Source organism: Chiloscyllium punctatum, chromosome 3 (genome assembly GCF_047496795.1).
Source record: "Chiloscyllium punctatum isolate Juve2018m chromosome 3, sChiPun1.3, whole genome shotgun sequence".
Taxonomy (NCBI): Eukaryota; Metazoa; Chordata; class Chondrichthyes; order Orectolobiformes; family Hemiscylliidae; genus Chiloscyllium; species Chiloscyllium punctatum.
Window position 1 is genome coordinate 84,013,792 of NC_092741.1, and position 18,915 is coordinate 84,032,706.

General features: G+C 40.6%; 1 protein-coding gene across 1 annotated transcript in view; it reads left to right on the forward strand.

The window, feature by feature from the left end:
- The window catches only part of LOC140461359 (synaptotagmin-like protein 2), a 275,584-nt gene that overhangs the window by 228,988 nt on the left and 27,681 nt on the right, over positions 1–18,915 (forward strand). Inside the window, exons 10-11 of the mRNA XM_072555915.1 lie at positions 337–512; positions 17,667–17,769. Coding sequence (XP_072412016.1) covers positions 337–512; positions 17,667–17,769 — 279 coding nt within the window. The remainder of the gene's footprint in view (positions 1–336; positions 513–17,666; positions 17,770–18,915) is intronic.

Below are 18,915 nucleotides of genomic sequence, written 5' to 3' on the forward strand. Positions count from 1 at the left end.
TAAGTTCAATAAATGTGACCTTATCAGTGTAACTAACAACCTGAGAAGAAATAACAAGAATATTTGACTCAGTTTGCAAAATCTGCCTTGTGTTTTTGTCATCTTTTTTGAAGTTAGAGGCAGACCTCCAGAGAAGAATAATTTAAGCTGCTGTCCATTCTGCTTTTATTGCCACACAGATTTACAAATAAGTATTTAATCATTTCAGAACTTTATGATCCTTTGTAATATATTCTTTGTAACCTACAATGATTGTATTATTGTTTTGTTATTCTGGGGAAGCATGTATAAAATATCATTTTGAATTCTATACTTTTTAAATACATATTGTTCTAGCTGAGTGGAAGTTTACTGAGTCTGTACAGTGATGCTGGAGATTTTGGAGAAGTTCCAATTCAGGGAGCGGTACAATTCAAATTGCACTATGAAGAAGCTAAAAAAGAATTCCAGGTCCATGTGGTGCAGTGTCGAGGATTGGCAGTAGCCAATATGAGAAAGTACACCTCAGATGCGTAAGTGAACTCTTGTCTTGATTTATTTTTTCAAAATTGATTTATGGCAAGCAATTTAATCAGTTATTTAAAAATTGGATTAAACCACAGAAGATACTCCTTTATAACGAATGAAGTAAGAAAACAACTAAAATGTTTAGATTTAGCTTTCATGATTGGAGATACAACGAATGTATATACAGTTGACATGTTTCATTAGAAACAGCCATATTTTGGAAGGCAGATGATAAAAGCCATGTCTTGATTATTTCAGCCCCCATCAGTGAAGCAGCATGTTATTTCCGTTCATTCAGCAGATTGAAGGTCCTCTGGTTGTGTTTGTTAGTTTTATGTACTTGCCTGATTAGCTTTTTGGAATATAAGAAATTTTCAAAATTCCGTATGCATGCTGCCGAGTGACTGAATACATACTCTTCAAAGAAAATAATACCCAATATCAATTTACAATTTTGGTACAAAATATCCTACGGTAATTTATTGGGATGATCTTAGATTAAAAGAACTTCTTAGAGATTCAGAAGAATTCTTAAATAGAAGTGTGACGTTTTGTCAAAGTGGCTATGTCACATCTGTGTTACAAGATGATCAAGATTGTCAAACAAATATTCTAGGTTATGTAACATTTCAAAGAGACACTATCGAAAAAGTGGAGTCATCCTGTTAACAAAGGATGACATTACATAGTAATGAGAAAGGATCTTGGCTCAGAAAGTCAGGAACTAGAATCAGTATGGTTAGAGAATAAGCTAAATCTGGTGGGAGTAGATAATAGGCCCCCTTAGAGAAGTCACACCATTAGATTGAGCATTAAATTGAAATTTTTTAAAAAATGAAGGTTTCAACAAGGGCAATATGGTAATTGTAGGGAACTTTAATCTTCATATAGACTAAACAATCAAAATTGGCAAAAGTAGTTTGGAAGAAGAGTAGAATGACTTCATGACAATTTCCTGAAATAATTAGTTGTGGAGGCCAGCTAACAATAAGATATTAAGACCATATGTAATAGAAAAAGAGTGAGCTATCTGGCCCCTTGGGCCTGGTGTATCACAAGTATCCCTACACATGGATGAGGAAGGACACCACTTTGGCTGGGATAACACATCCATCCTCAAGCATGCCAATCAGAGGCAGGCACAAGAATTCCTAGAAACACGACATTCCAAACGGAACTCTATCAACAAACACATTGACTTGCACCCCACCTACCACCCTTTGAGAAAAAGAACAGGAAATGACATCACCACCCCAAGGAAATCTAAACATGCAATAGAAAGTGGAACATAACACTAGCCCTTCACCAGAGGCTTACTGATGATGTTACCTAGTATGGTGACACGAGCAAACTTACATCCAGTGGTAGGGAGAGTCAGCATGGTATTGTGCGAGGAAAATCATATCTCACAAATTTTATTGAGTTTTTTGAGGAAGACACCTAATAGATTGATGATGGCAGAGCAGTAGACATTGTTTATTTGGATTTTGCTAAATCCTTTGACAAGGTTCTGCATGATAGACTAATTAGTAAATAAGATCACATGAGATTCAGGGTGAGCTTGCTAATTGGATATGTAATTGGCTTAACGGCAGGAAACATAGAGTAATGACGGAAGTTTGCTTTTCAGGAAAGAGGCCTGTGAGCAGCAGTGTTCCATGGGGATCAGTTCTGGGTCCTCTTTTGGTTGTGAAGAAGGTTTGGAAAAGCGCAGCAGGTCAGCATCCTTGGATGCTGCCTGACCTGCTGCACTTTTCCAGCAACACATTTTCAGCTCTGATCTCCAGCATCTGCAGTCCTCACTTTCTCCCCGGTGAAGAAGGTTTCTAAGATTACAAAAAGATTTTGATCAAATACGTAAATGGGCTGATAAATGGCAGATGGAGTTCAATCTGGATAAATGCAAGGTATTGTATTTTGGTACAACAAGAGTAGGGCTTATACAATTAATGGTAGGCCTTGAGTACTGTTGTAGAACAGAGGGACCTAGGGGTGCAGGCTGCTCCAGTTCAATATATGGAGGGTCAGTGTGGACTTGTTGGGCCAAAGGGTCTGCTTCCACATTGTATGGAATCTAATCAAAATATTTTGTAAACATGGCTCCCTGTGGAACCCCACTGGTTACAGGTCACCAACCTGAAAAAAATCCCTATCCCTACACTTCCTGTTTCCTGCACATTGACCAGTTCCATATGCCAGTATAATATCTCCAACACCATGAACTCTTATTTTATGATTTAATATTTTGTGGTGTACCTTTTGAACACCTGGATATACAACACATCTATCGGTTCCCCTCTGTCCATTCTGGGATTTTTAAAAAATTCATTTCATGGGATGTGGGGGTCACTGGCTGACCAGTATTTACTGTCCATCTGTAGTTGCCCTTCAGAAGGTGGTTGTGAGCTGCCTTCGTGAACTGCTGCAGTCGACCTACTTTGGGTTGATCTATAATACCATTAGAGAAGGAATTCCAAGATTCTGACCCAGCAACAGTGAAGGAATGATGATATATTTCCAAGTAAGAATGGTGAGTTCCTTGCCTGTGAGGGACAGGGTTTGGGGAGTCAGGAGGTGAGTTACTCACTGCAGATCTTCCTAGCTTCTGACCTGCTCTTGTAGCTGCTGTGTTTGTGATAAGTCCAGTTGAGTTTCCAGTTGGTCAATGGTAACCCCCCAGGATGTTGATAGTGGCAGATCTGGTGACGGTAACACCATTTAATGTCAAGAGGTGGTGGTTAGATTGTCTCTTATTGGTGATTGCCATAGCCTAGCATTTGAATGATGTGAATGTCACTTGCCAGTTGTCAGCCCAAGTTTGGACATTGTCCAGGTCTTGTTGATGTAACGTGGACTTCTTCAGTATCTGAGGAGTCAAGAATGGAGCTGAACATTGTGCAATCATCAGTGAACATCCTCACTTCTGATGTGATGACCTTATGATGGAGGGAAGGTCATTGATGCAGCAGCTGAAGATGGTTGGGCTTAGGATATTTGCTTGAAAAATGACAATAAATTAGTCGGACAAAATTTTCATTTTAATCAAACCATGATGGCCGTGTTGATTATATTATGATTTTCCAAATGTGCTGATGTTGTTTCCTAAATAATTGATTCCAAAATTTTTCCAACAATAGATGTGAGGATAATTGGCCTATAGTTTCTGCCGATCTCTTTTATTTTGAACAGGGATGTTGCATTGTAGTTTGTGAATCCTTCAGTATTTCTCCAGAGTCCAAGGACTTTTAGATAATTACAACCAATGTACTTCTCACGATAGCTGCTTCTTTTAGGATCCTAGGATGCCAGCCATTTGGGCCAAGAGTCTTATTTGCCTTTAGCATGATTAGTATGTCTAATATTACTTCTTTAGTGATGGCGATGCTACTTAATTCCTCCTCTCTATTCTATAGTATTAATGGGATGTTCGGAGTATCTTCCACAGTAAAGACTGATGTAGTATATATGTTCACTGTGCTGCCATTTTCTTGTTCTCCATCTTCCCAGATTAACTTTCTAAAGGGATAAAATTACCTAACACATAATACTGGATAGTGAGACCAGTTTAATTCGACATTTTGTAGTAAAACGCCCTCTAAGGGAAAAAGTGATCATTGTGGAATTAAATTCCATTTTAACATTGAAAATTGCATACTCCAAACCCAAACAAGAAACAAAGAATGAAGAAAGCTAATTATGCCATTGTAAGATGGGAGGTGACTAAGGTTGATTGGGTAAATACATGAGAAGGTATGGCAGTAAATAGACAATGGTAAACATGGAAAAAAAGAACATGTTTAACAAAAATGCATTCCATGACCAAACAAAACACCATAACTAATGTTAGACTAGTGTTATGGGCCAGACCAAACCCCTTCAAATATATCAAGGAGATTGTCTAGATTCTAACCTTTTCTTATTTAAAGGGAAGTGGTAAGGTGCTGTGTTCCAGATATAAATCAATTGGTTACATGACTCAACTTTAAGCAAAACATACTTTATTCTTATTCTACATTTAAAATACAAACAAAAGAGAGAAGAATTGGTCAAACTTTACCTCTAATGGAAAACTTAACAGAATAATAGATTATTTAAACACTAAACAGAACTGTTCCAATATGATAACATCCCATAAACTTGTCCTTGGGGGAGACAAAAACAATGAAATAGATAATTTCACATGCAATGTTTCTCCAGTCCAGGAAGATAGAACATCACCAGAAAATTCTGACAGAGGGAGAGAACTCAAATGTTTTGCTATTGAAGAGAGAGATGTATGGCAACTTCAAAACCCAACAACTATTGAAAGCAAAACTAAAACCCTGGTTCTGTGGGAGCCTAATTCCAACCATTCACGCTGCTTCTGCTGTTCCAACTTTAAAAAAAGCAAAGCCACACAAGTTGATAACTTTATTGGCTTGAAACAGACCACATGGCACCTCTGTCTCAACTTCTCCTAATTAAAAAAAAAGTACAAGATATATCTCTTGGAGCCATAGTATCATCACACTAAACAGAGCATATGATATTACAAAGAGAAGTTACATGTCTATGAATTGGGAATGATTTGCAAATGAGTAAATGATGGCAACCAAAGTTGATGAAAGGGGAAAAATAGAGTGATAATAACCTAGACAGGAAAATTTAGAAGTATATGAAAAAGAGAAAACAATATACAATGGTCACTGAGAAGCTGAAACACATAATAGTATAATGGAGAATGACGGAGTGGCAGAGATGTTGGAAAAATGTTTTGTCTCTGTCTTCACAGTGCAGGACATAACTTATATACTAGAAATAGTTGGTAACAAGGGGATAATAAGTGTAAAGAACGTAAGGCAATTAATATCAGCAGTCTCAACATATGGGAAGCAAGAGCAGAAAAATGCTGACTGGTTAATGATACTAACATCATTGTAATGAACATATCATTGAAACCAAGCAATCCACTCTCATTAAGTATGAGAGAGATCCAAGCAAAAAGACTCTGAATGTACAATGTGCTGCTCAAAGCAAGGTCAAGCAGACTCTAGGTCCTACACAAAACACTACTGGTTACAAAAGAGAAAATGCTGGAAAATCTCAGCAGGTCTGTCAGCATCTGTAAGGAGAGAAAAGAGCTGACGTTTCGAGTCTAACTGACTCTTTGCCAGCTTTGACAAAGGGTAAGTTAGATTCGAAACATCAGCTCTTTTCTCTCCTTACAGATGCTGACAGACCTGCTGAGATTTTCCAGCATTTTCTCCTTTGGTTTCAGATTCCAGCATCTGCAGTAATTTGCTTTTAACTAGTGATTACAATGTTTCAGGATATCCAGAAGTTATTTATTGCATGTTGGTGATATGTATGATGGGATCAAGAAGGTAACCTATCCATCAGCAAAGGAAATAGCTCTATGGGAAGCAAACATACATTGAGATCTCAAAGATATGTATACATTTTGCCACTGTTGAAGATACCAGTGGGGGGAGAAAAAAAAATTGTGGTGTCAGGTTAAGTCTAATTCCTGAATGACTTCAAGTTTATTTAAATTACATAGTCTTTGTTCCTATAAAAGCCAAACATTGCAAATGCCGCAGATCTGAATTAAAAGGGAAAACGTTGGAGAAAATCAGCAGGTTGGCAGCAACTGTGAAAAGACAGATTTAGTATTTTAAGTCCAATATGAGCCATATTGATGGATGGGGGGGGGGGGGGGGCAGATGTTCACAGGTACTGGGATAGCTGACAATATGTGAAGCATTAAAAAATTAGATAATGAGAATTCAGAGACAGTAAGTTCCTGTTAGGGTGAAGGTCAATGCTGGTAGGTATAGGGAATGCTGGATGACAGAGAAATTGAGGTTTTGGTAAAGAAAAAGAAGGAAGCACATGTCAGGTATAGAGAGCAGAGATCGAGTGATTCCCTAGAAGAGTATAAAGACAGTAGGAGTATACTTAAGAGGGAAATCAGAAGGGCAAAAAGAGGTCATGAAATAACTTTGGCAAATAAGGTCAAGGAGAATCCAAAGGGATTCTACAAATACATTAAGGGCAAAAAGGGTAACTAGGGAGAGAATAGGCCCTCTCAAAGATTAGCAAGGCAGCCGATGTATGGAACAGCAGGAGATGAGGGAGATACTAAATAAGTATTTTGCATCAGTGTTTACTGTGGAAAACGACATGGAAGAGGCAAAGTGTGGAGAAATAAATAGTGACATCTTGAAAAATATCCATTTTACAGAGGAGAAGGTGCTGGGCCTTCTTAATATGCATGAAGGTAGGTAAATCCCTGGACCCTGATCAGGTGTACCCTAGAACTCTATGGGAAGCTTGGAAAGAGATTGACGGGCCCCTTGCTGAGATAGCTGTACAGCCGAGATAACCACAGGTTAGGTGCCGGAAAACTGGACATTTGCAAATATTGTGTAACTATTTTAGAAGGGTGGTAAGGAAAAGCTAGGGAACTATAGACCCGTGAGCTTGAAATTGGTGGTGGGCAAGTTGTTTTGAGAGAATCCTGAGGAATAGGATTTGCACGTATTTGGAAAGGCAAGGACCGATTAAAGATAGTCAACATTGCTTTGTGCATGGTGAACTGTATCTCACTAACTTGATTGAGTTTTTTGAAGAAGTAACAAAGAGAATTGATGAAGGCAGAGAGGTGGATGTGGTCTATGTGGACTTCAGTAAGGCATTTGACAAGGTTCCTCATGGGAAACTGGTTAGAAAAGTTAGATCACATGGAATACAGGAAGAACTTGCCATTTAGGTACAGAACTGGCTCAAAGATAGAAGACAGACAGTGGTGGTGGAGGGTTGTTTTTCAGACTGGAGGCCTGTGAGTAGTGGTGTGTGACAGGATCAGTACTGGGTCAACTTCTTTTTGTCATTTATATAAATGATTTGGATGTAAACATAGGAGATATGATTATTAAGTTTGCAGATGACACTAAAATTGGAGGTGAAGTTGATAGCAAAGAAGGTTACCTCAGATTACAACAGGATTTTGATCAGATGGGCCAATGGCCCGAGCAGCGGCAGATGGAGTTTAATTTAGATAAATGTGAGGTGCTGCATTTTGGAAAGGCAAATCAGATCTGGACTTGTACACTTAATGATAAGATCCTGGAATGTTTTGCCGAACAAAGAGACCTTGGAGTGCAGGTTCATAGCTCCTTGAAAGTAGAGTCACAGGTAGATAGGATAGTGAATAAGGCATTTGGTTTCTTTCCTTTATTGGTCAGAGCATTGGGTATAGGAATTGGGAGATCATGTTGCAGCTGTACGGGACATTTGTTAGGTCATTTTTGGAATATTACGTGCAATTTTGGTCTACTTCCTATAGGAAGGATGTTGTGAAACTTGAAAGGGTTAAGAAAAGATTTACAAGGAAGTTGCCAGGGTTGGAGGATTAGAGGTATAGAGAGACACTGAGTAGGCTGGAGCTGTTTTCCCTGGAGTGTCAGAGGGGTGATCTTATAGTGGTTTATAATGTCATGAGGGGCATGAATAGGATAAGTAGGCAAGGTCTTTTCCCTCGGGTGGGGGAGTCCAAAACTAAAGGGCATAGGTTTAAGGTGACAGGGGAAAGACATAAAAGGAATCCAAGGGGCAACATTTTCACGCAGAGGGTGGTACGTTCTGGAATGAGCTGGCACAGGAAGTGGTGAAGGCTAGTATAATTACAACATTTAAAAGGCATCTGGGTGGGTATTTGAATAGGAAGGGTTTGGAGGGATATGGGCTAAGTGCTGGCAGGGGGGACTAGATTTACATATCTGGTCAGCAAGAACAAGTTGGACTGAATGGTCTGTTTCCATGCTATATCTCTGTGACTCTATGATTCTACTGCCTGGCAGCCCCTCCACAGATGTTGGAATCAGTCAAGCATCAGCCTTACCCCATCATCGTGGCACACCTTGGGTTCACTTATAATAGATCAGCAATTTAATACTGCATTTTGGAGCTCATTGATCTTACTACTGTTAGGACACTCTGCATTCAGGGAAGTGACCCACCTCATGCAATCGAAGAGGGTTTGGGCTGTTAGCTTGCTCTCTTACTGGTCACTGACTTTGTGCCTTCTTGGATACGAACAGCACCTCTGGCCTGCCACTTTGTGCACTGCTGCTTCATTCAGAATAGAATCTAATGTTTTCCAAATCATGAGAGGGCTTAATAGGGTAGAAACTGTAGCTGCTCATAAAATGATCAATTCTGAGAGGGCACAGATTTGCAAATGTAGCAAAAATGATGTAAGAGAAAAGCTACATCATACACCAATTGGTTCAGATTCTGAAAAGTGCCTGGAAATGTGACAGAGTTAATTGAGATATTCAGGAGGAAATTGTGTGATTATTTGAATAGAAATAATGTGAAGGGGTATGGGAAAAGTCAGGTGAATGCCATTACACCATCATGCTCTTTGGAGAGCTGGTGCAGACTCAATGGGCCAAGTTCCTCCTCCCATGTTGTAACCAATCTGTGATTATTATTGCACTGTTTGCCCCAATTTATGGGCCTGAGTAAATTGTGCCTATTCTGTCTGAAGCTTAAAAGAATTTGAAGTAATCTCATCAAAACATGCAATTTTCTGAAGGGGTTTGACAGGGGAGAAACCGAGAAATTGTTTTGTATATGTAGGTCAGCTAAGTGTTTGATTTTATTTATTAAATGCTTATGATACGATGTTGGAATTTGTTCCTTTTAGTAATTATTTGCAGTTCAGACTGATTCTTATCTCAGTTATTTTACCCAAAACAGTCAGTAGATATCAATTGGTGCAATTTTAAAATAAGAACTGAGCTTCTATCAATTTACATAGGTTTTTCTAGTGCATACTAATTGCATGTATTCACAGCAGGCATTGGACATTTGTTTTCAGCCACTTTTCTTTTGAACCTGACCAAAAAAAAATTGAGCTAGTTGAGCAGGATGAATGACAAGTTATGTATTATTGGGAACTGACTCATCTGTAATAATCCCTGAATGGATTTACTTACTGATGCTTTTTGAAGTCTTTATGTAGTAGTCCTAATGAGAATTTATTTAATCTGTACCGTATCTGTAGCTCATGCCATTAAAAAAAATTATTTAACTAGGAGAAAGTGAGGATTGCAGATGCTGGAGATTAGAGTCAAAATGTGTGGTGCTGGAAAAGTACAGCAGGTCAGGCAGCATCCGAGCAGCAGGGGAGTCGATGTTTTGAGCATAAGCCCTTCGTCAGGAATTGGGGGGGGTTAGGGACAAGGGGGCTGAGAGATAAATGGGAGGGGGTGGGGCTGAGGGGCAAGGTAGCTGGGAATGCGATAGTTAGATGAAGGTGGGGGTGATAGTGATAAGTCAGAGCATGGGGTGGAGCAGATAGGTGGGAAGGAGGATGGACAGGTAGGACCGGTCAAGAGGGTAGTGCTGAGTTGGAGGGTTGGATCTGGAATAAGGTCAGGGGAGGGGAGATGATCAATGCTGAAAATGTGTTGCTGGAAAAGCACAGCAGGTCAGGCAGCATCCAAGGAACAGGAGAATCGATGTTTCGGGCATGAGCCCTTCTTCAGGAATGATCAATGTCAATTTCACCAGTTTCCTCATCTTCCCTCCCCCAACCTCATCCCAGATCCAACCTTCCAACTCAGCAGTACCCTCTTGACCTGTCCTACCTGTCCATCTTCCTCCCCACCTATCTGCTCCACCCTCTGCTCTGACATATCACCATCACCAATTATCTACCTATCGCATTCCCAGCTACCTTACCCCCAGTCCCACCTCTCTCCCATTTATCTCTCAGCCCCCTTGCCTTCCCCCAAAAAAAAATCCTGATGAAGGCCTTGTGCTTGAAATGTCAACTCTCCTTCTCGGATACTGCCTGACCAGCTGTGCTTTTCCAGCGCCACACTCTTTGATTCTATATTATATTTGACAAAGCTTCCCACCTTCAATTATTTATATGCGTAACATTTAAATAAAGAAAATGTCTGAACTTTTGAAACTGCTTGGTATATTTCCTTGACGTAGATATCACACATGTAGAGTGGGAAAAAAAACTTTGCAAGGGGTATTTTTTCTTAAAAATGAAACTGTGATATGGAGGTGCCAGTGTTAGACTGGGGGTGGACAAAGTGACAAGTCACATGACGCCAGGTTATAATCCAACAGGGCTATTGGGAATCACAATTTTTGGAGCGCTGCTCCTTTGTCAGATGCAGTGACGAAGGGGCTTTGCTCCAAAAACTTGTGATTTCAAATAAACTTGTTGGACTATAACCTGGTGTTGTGTGACTTCTGACTTTTAAAAAATAAACTGGTCATACCACTGAGAATGTAAACACATTAACAACTCTTAAAATTGTTTTAACTATTGATAATAACACTACTTTTCTGTAAAGATGAGCTTTGAGATTGTTGCAAAGTTCAAAGTATGGGGCGGTATGGTGAGTCCAGGTTTGAGCCTATGTTTTCCCTACCTGGTGGGTTCCAGCTCCAAAATGCAGTATTAAATTGCTGATCTATTATAAGTGAACCCAAGGTGTGCCACGACGATGGGGTAAGGCTGGTGCTTGACTGATTTCAACATCTGTGGAGGGGCTGCCAGGCAGTAGAATCATAGGGTCATAGAGATATAGCATGGAAACAGACCATTCAGTCCAACTTGTCCATGCTGACCAGCTGTCATCTTTGCTGTCACAGAAATGCAGAGAATAGAGGTCATGTGCATCTACCACATGAGGACAGGTATACTTGGACCAGAAATATCCTCGATGATTTTCATACAACTTTTAATATTTGATTACATATTTGCTTTAGCAAATGGCCTGATCTTTTTCTGGCTGAAGTACTGTATAAGCTTTGGAGAGACCAGCAAAGGAAAGATAATTTTCTCAACAAAAGTAAAAAACAAAAGTTATTAGAGAGATCAAACTGTATACAACATGCTTTCTTGGTTATCACTAGACATAATCCAAATTATATGATAAGAGACAAATCTTTGCTGCACATGAAACAACAAGCTGCACAATATTTCACAAGAACTGTTAGTAAATGGGCATTCAACAGCTCCTCGATAAGTAGTGATAAGAAGGTGGGAGGAAAATTGAAATATAATGAGACAGAAAATATACTGACATAAAATGTTGTAATTTAAAAGGTGATGCTTTTTAAGGTTTTTTTAATTTTAGAATGGAGCTTACAATGATTAGCTATAATCTCAATACACATCGACACTTCAATCAGATTTACAGAAAAATAGCAATTACTCTATTATATGTGAGAAAGCATAAATTGATTTTATAAGTCTAAGGAGAATTCTATCAGAGGCCAATCATTATGTTATATAATGCTTCATTGGTTTGTATGAGAGGAACATCCATACAGACATATCAGGCTATAGTTTCCATTTATTGGCTAAGTCTGAATTCTGTTTTATATTTTGGAAGGTTTGTTGCTGCTAGGGCCAAATGAGATCTCTCTCAGTACCTCATCAAACTTGCCTCATTAATTACCTGCCCAGACCCTAAGGTAACACAAATGCCTGATTTCCTTCCACTTGACCTAATGCTATTCCTGGAACAATTTGCCACTCAGCAGATATCCTGGAATTCACTGGCATCCTTTGTGCGCCTGGACAAGCACTGTCAGTCCAAAGTTACCCTGCACAGTCCCTGATATTTGCCTTGGACCTGGCAGACAGTGAGGCATTGGCTTGCTGCTTTGTGGACAAGAACCTGGAGGGGTCTGCTAAAGTGGGTCTTTCTCTTCCACCATGACCAGCAGTGAAGTCCATGCCAATCTGGTTTGTAGTTGCAATATGGGTTAGAGCAAGCTCAACTATATGAAGGAATTCACAGCACTATAGGAATAAGGTCAATGTCCTCCACCATTTTGCTAGAACATTCCCTCATACTCTCTCCATATGTCACATTCAATCCATCTCTGATACTGTACCCACCTCCATCAAGATTCATGCTCCATCACTCTCACTGTTGCATGTAACATCTTCCCTATTCACTCCTAACTGTGACAGCATTAACCCTGCATGTTCTCTGTGTTGCCTACTCACTCATTCTGCACGCCTCCCAATCTGCATCAATTGTCATAGCTGTTCCACCAACTTTCATCTCTTATAATAGCTGTCTCACTCTCATTCCATGAGGAAAACATGCCACAATATGTCAGAAAGTGTCAACACGAATGGTGTATTGCTTGCTATTTTGGCTTCTCACACCTTTTGAGAATCTTGCCTCTCACCATCTCTAAGTAAAACCTGGGTTATTATCAGAAGTTGCTTTTGAATTACTGTGGCAGGACCTCCTGAGCAAAGACTACCCCCCTTACTTGCGTGAGGCCTGTTGACAACACTAGTGAGCTTCCCAGGTTTTGTCCATGCTAAATGGCGTAGCAAGATAGAAGTAAAGTGTATAAAGGGAAGTCAAGGATGCTGAGAGCAACCCTGTATGCTAAGAGTGCGTTAGTGCTCTGAGAGGTTTAATTGGAAGCAACAGCTTTCGGAGTGCCGCTCCTTCATCAGGTGGTTGCGATGAAGGACCGTCGCTCCGAAAGCTAGTGCTTCCAATTAAACCTGTTGGACTATAACCTGGTGTTGTGTGATTTTTAACTTTGTACACCCCAGTCCAACACTGGCATCTCCAAATCAGTGCTCTGAGAGTAAGAGAAGAGCCCAGAAAGGCAACAATGTCCACTCTGTGAGCTGAATGTGTGTCCCTGAGAGCAAATGCTCTTACTGCAGCATTAAAATGATAGATACCAGTGCAGCCTGAAGGGCACATTGGAGATATGCCGTGAGGGTACTTTAGAGACTGGAACATTTTGATTGCCAATGCCCGTGGACATGGAGTCAGTGTGGCCAGTGTGCATGCAGAATGCCCTGAGATCTTGGTGACCAGTTCCAACACGAAGGTCCATTCGAACTGAGCAATAAGATGAAACTTCCAGGTGCTCATTCTGAACTCCTTGTGGAGTTTTCCTGAGGTCGATCTTGTTTGGAAAATCTGGTAAGATGGGAGGCTGAATATGAATGAGATAAATTTGACTGTTAACAAAGCATTTGACAAGCAATAATCACCATCAATTTGCAACTTGCTAATGCCTAGCATGAGTTTAACCATGCTACATGTGAATAATAGAAAAGATGGTGCATGTTGCTCTTCACATTCAGATAGGCCTCACTGCATTTGGTGCCTAATTCTGTTACACATCTCATCATTGCCACATTGTTTAGATCCCTATAAGATTCCATACATACTGTTCAGATGGAGCTAATGATACCTTGTGATATTAATTTCCATATCATCAGGTTATTCCCAGATTGCTTGTTCTGTTTTTGCTTTTTATTCATTCATGGGATCTGGATGTTGCTGCCTGGTAAGCATTTATTGTTCATCTCTAGTTGCCTTTGAGAAGGTGGTAGCAAGCTACCTCCCTGAACCATTGCAGCCCATGTCCTGTAGGTAGACCCACAATGCTGTTAGGGAGGGAACTGCAGGATTTTGACCCAGCAGCAATGAAGAAAAAGTCAGGATAGTAAGTGGCTTGCAAGGGAGCTTACAGGTGGTAGTGTTACCATGGTATCTGTTCCCTGTCCTTCTAGATGGTCGTAGCTGTGGGTTTGGAAAGTACTGTCTCAGGAGCCTTGGTACATCTTGAAGATAGTAAAAGGTGCTGCTACTGAGCATTGGTGATGGAGGGAGGGGATGTTTGTTGATGGGATGCCAATCAAATGGGCTGCTTTGTCCTGGACAGTGTCAAGCTTCTTTGTTGTTGTTGGAGCTGCACTCATCCAGGCAGATGGGAGTACAGTTGTGACTTGTAGATGGTAGACTGACTTTATGCAGTCAGAAGGTAAGTTATTCAGTGCAGGGCATCTGGTCTCTGACATGATCTTATAGCCATAATGTTTATATGGCTAATCCAGTTCAGTTTCTGGTTAATGGTGACACCAATGTTGTAGATAGTGGGTGACTCAGCAATGGTAACAACATTGAATTTCCAGAGACTGTGGCTACATTTTCTTTGTTTGAGATGGTCATTGCTGGGCATGTAAGGCATGAATGTTACTTGTCACTTGTCAGGCCAAATTTTTTTGATTTGATTTATTATTTGATTTGATTTATGATTGTCATGTGTACTTAGGTACAGTGAAAAGTTTTGTTTTGTGTGCACCTTTGTTAAGTCTGCTGGTAGACATTCCCAAGGATGCTCATAGTGGTGTCTGGGACATTGTGTGCAGTACAGGGTTCAGTGTGTGTGACAATGTCAGCCTGCTGTTTGTATGGGCAGATCATACCATACAAAGATCAGGGTAATTGAACAGAGCAAGGAATATAAAGTTACAGCTGCAAAGAAGATGCACAAAAAGCAAGATCCACATTAGATATTGTCCTTATCCTGCTGCATTTGGACATAGACTGCCTCAGTATCTGAGGAGTTGCGAATGGAGCTGAATGTTGTGCAATCCTCATTGTACATTGTCCATTCTCACTTCTGACATTATGTCTCAGTCTAGCAGCTGCATCCTTCTAAACTCAACCAGCTTAGTCAGTACTGCTTCTGCCAAGCCACTCTTGATGGTGGACACTGGTGCCCTTGACACCCCCGTGCTTGTCAAAATTGTGATCAACATGATTAATCAACTTGAGGGTGTGGGGTGGTAAGTGGCAATCAGCAGGAGGTTTCTGTGCCCATGTTTGACCTGATTCCATGAGACTTTATGGGGTCTGAAGCCAATATTGAAAATTCCTAGGGCAACTTCCTTCCAACTGTACACCACTGTGCTGCTACTTCTGCGAGGTCTATCCTGCTGGTAGGACAGACCATTCTTAGGGATGCTGAAAATGGTGTCTGGGACATTGTGTGTAGTGCGTCATTCAGAGAGTATGACAATGTCAGCCTGTTGCTTGTCCAGTCCACAAGACAGCTCTCCCAATTATGACACTAGCCCTGAGATTAATTTTCAGGGTGTACAGGGCTGTGTTTGCGGTTGTTGTTTCTGGTTGTTAATACCAAATGTTTCTTAGAATTTCATACTCTTATTGAGATAAAATTGAATGGCTTGCTTAGTTAGCTTAGCTTGCCATTTCAGTGGATGGCTGAGAGCCACCATATTGCTAAGGCTCTGAAGTGACATGTAGGCCTGACCAGGCAAGAATGCAGCTATTCTTTCCCTGAGGGACATTAGTGAACCAGATGAGATTTAGTAATGGCTTCATTGTTATCATTAAACTTTTGATTCCAGCTATTTTATTGAATTCAAATTCCACTCTCTGCCATGGTGGGATTTGAATTCAGATTCCTCAGAACATGACCCATGTTGTGGTTCTATTCACCGAGCTGGGAATTTGTGTTGCAGACGTTTCGTCCCCTGTCTAGGTGACATCCTTAGTGCTTGGGAGCCTCCTGTGAAGCACTTCTGTGATGTTTCCTCCAACATTGAAAGTGATTTGTCTCTGCTGCTTCCGGTTGTCAGTTCCAGCTGTCCGCTGCAGTGGCTGCTATATTGGGTCCAGGTCGATGTGTTTGTTGATAGAATCTGTGGATGAGTGCCATGCCTCTAGGAATTCCCTGGCTGTTCACTGTTTGGCTTGTCCTATAATAGTAGTATTGTCCCAGTCGAACTCATGTTGCTTGTCATCCGCGTGTGTGCCTACATAGATGGTCGTGTCGTTTCGTGGCTAGTTGATGTTCATGATACGGATCATTAGCTGTCTTCGTGTTTGTCCTATGTAGTGTTTTGTGCAGTCCTTGCACGTTGGTTTTGCTCATGTTGGGTATCAGGTCCTTTGTCCTGGTGAGTTGTTGTCTGAAAGTGGCTGTTGCTTTGTGTGCTGTTATGAGTCCTAGTGGTCATAGTAGTCTGGCTGGGTAAAAACAATGACTGCAGATGCTGGAAACCAGATTCGGGATTAGTGGTGCTGGAAGAGCATAGCAGTTCAGGCAGCATCCAAGGAGCAGCGAAATCGACATTTCGGGCAAAAGCCCTTCATCAGAAATAAAGGCAGTGAGTCTGAAGTGTGGAGAGATAAGCTAGAGCAGGGTGGGGGTGGGGAGAAAATAGCATAGAGTACAATGGGTGAGTGGGGGAGGGGATGAAGGTGATAGGTCAGGGAGAAGAGGGTGGAGTGGATAGGTGGAAAAGGAAAGAGGCAGGTAGGACAAATCCGGACAAGTCATGGGGACAATGCTGAGCTGGAAGTTTGGAACTAGGGTGAGGTGGGGGAAGGGGAAATGAGGAAACTGTTGAAGTCCACATTGATGCCCTGGGGTCAAAGTGTTCCGAGGTGGAAGATGAGGCGTTCTTCCTCCAGGCATCTGGTGGTGAGGGAGCGGCTTCCAGCACCACTAATCCAGAATAGTAGTCTGGCTGTCAATTCAGAAATGTTCTTGATGTATGATATACCATACATCAAGAGCATTTCCGAACTGACAGCCAGACTACTTCGACTACTAGGACTCATAACAGCACACAAACCAACAGCCACTCTCAGACAACAACTCACCAGAACGAAGGACCCAATACCCAGCATGAGCAAAACCAATGTAGTGTACAAAATCCCATGCAAGGACAAAACACTACATAGGACAAACAGGAAGACAGCTAACGATCCGTATCCATGAACACCAACTAGCCACGAAAAGACACGACCAGCTATCCTCAATAGCCACACATGCAGATGACAAGCAACATGAGTTCGACTGGGACAAGCCAAACAGAGAACAGCCAGGGAATTCCTAGAGGCATGGCATTCATCCACAGATTCTATCAACAAATACATCGACCTGGACCCAATATACCGGCCACTGCAGTGGACAGCTGGAACTGACAACCGGAAGCTGCAGAGACAAACCACTATAAATGCTGGAGGAAACATCACAGAAGCGTTTCACAGGAGACTCCCAAGCACTGAGGATGTCACCTAGACAGGGGACAAAATGTCTGCAACACAAATTCCCAGCTCAGCGAACAGAACCACAACAACGAGCACCCGAGCTACAAATCTTCTCACAAACTTTGATGACCCATGTTTCTGCATTAGTAATACAATAACTGTACATTACGATCAAAGATCCCTGTCTGAAAATTCAAAATAGATTATAAACTGATAAATGAGATACATATGCATCCCATTTAGAGACCTGCACTTATGAAGAATATCTTTCTCTTCAAATAGATATGTTAAGACTTACCTGCTTCCTGACCGAACAAGACCGAGCAAACGCAAGTCATCTGTAAAGAAAGCTTCACTGAATCCCCAGTATAACGAAATCCTGAAGGTATGTTTGTCTGAAATTATGGCTTGTATGTGACCTTCCACTTGCAAAATTATTCTAAAATGTAGAACCACTGTATTGCTCCTCACCCACCCTCACTATGAATCTCCACAATATAAACCATTTGCTTTAATACAATCCTTCATCTAGGGAGGTGCAATGGCAAGACCACATTATTTCACAGCGGCTAGGAGAAATTTTCATCTGAGTTGGACATATGCCTCCATACCACCTAACTCCAAAGAATAAAAATTTCTTTCTAACACAGCACCACAAACCAAATGATCAGAAACAAAACCAAACAAATTGTAGAAAACAAATTTCTGTTTGACTATTGTTCATGAGATTCAGACATTTACTTGAGAGTAGAATACTAAACCACTTGAATTGGGTAGTTCAGCTGCTCTTGTTTGTAAATCCTGACAGGATTTATTCTAATTTTCATCTTTCTGCTGTGGAAACATTTTATTTTGTAGTGAGGAGACCACAAGAATCAAACAGTACAACCAGACTTTGCATTTTCTTTTGTTTGTTTGACAATGAATCACGATTGCATCAAATCAGAATTGTATGCCTCATGGAAACCTGTACAGATTTCATTTACTCGTAATATTTTTTAAACTACTGAAATACATGGAAAGCTATTCAAAAACCTTTAGTGTTTCATGCTTTGGACAACTCACATTGCTAATTAATTTTAAAATTGCAAACGGTATGTTCTGAACTTCCTCGATGCTTTTCGATACATGAATAAGATGAATGTGGAGAGAATTTACTTCCTTCAGGAAGCTATTTATTTCAAAACATATAAAATGAAAATAATCTATGAGTTGAGAGATTGAGGAAAATACAAAAGACAATGGAAAATAAAATGAACAAGTATATTGGAAAGGAAAGCTAAAAGTTTAAAGACAAGAGTTTAAAGATGAGCAACTGAACTACCCAATTTGAGTGGTTCAGGATCCTACCCTCGAGCAAATCTCACAAACTCACAATAGGTTGTTAAACAGAAATTTGTTTTCCTCAATTTATTAGTTTTGTCATTAATCAATTGGCTTGGTGGTGCTGTATAAATGTAATATTCCTAGACTTTTACGTGACACAAAGGGATGGGAGAGTAAGCTGTGAGGAGCATGCAGAAATGCTTCA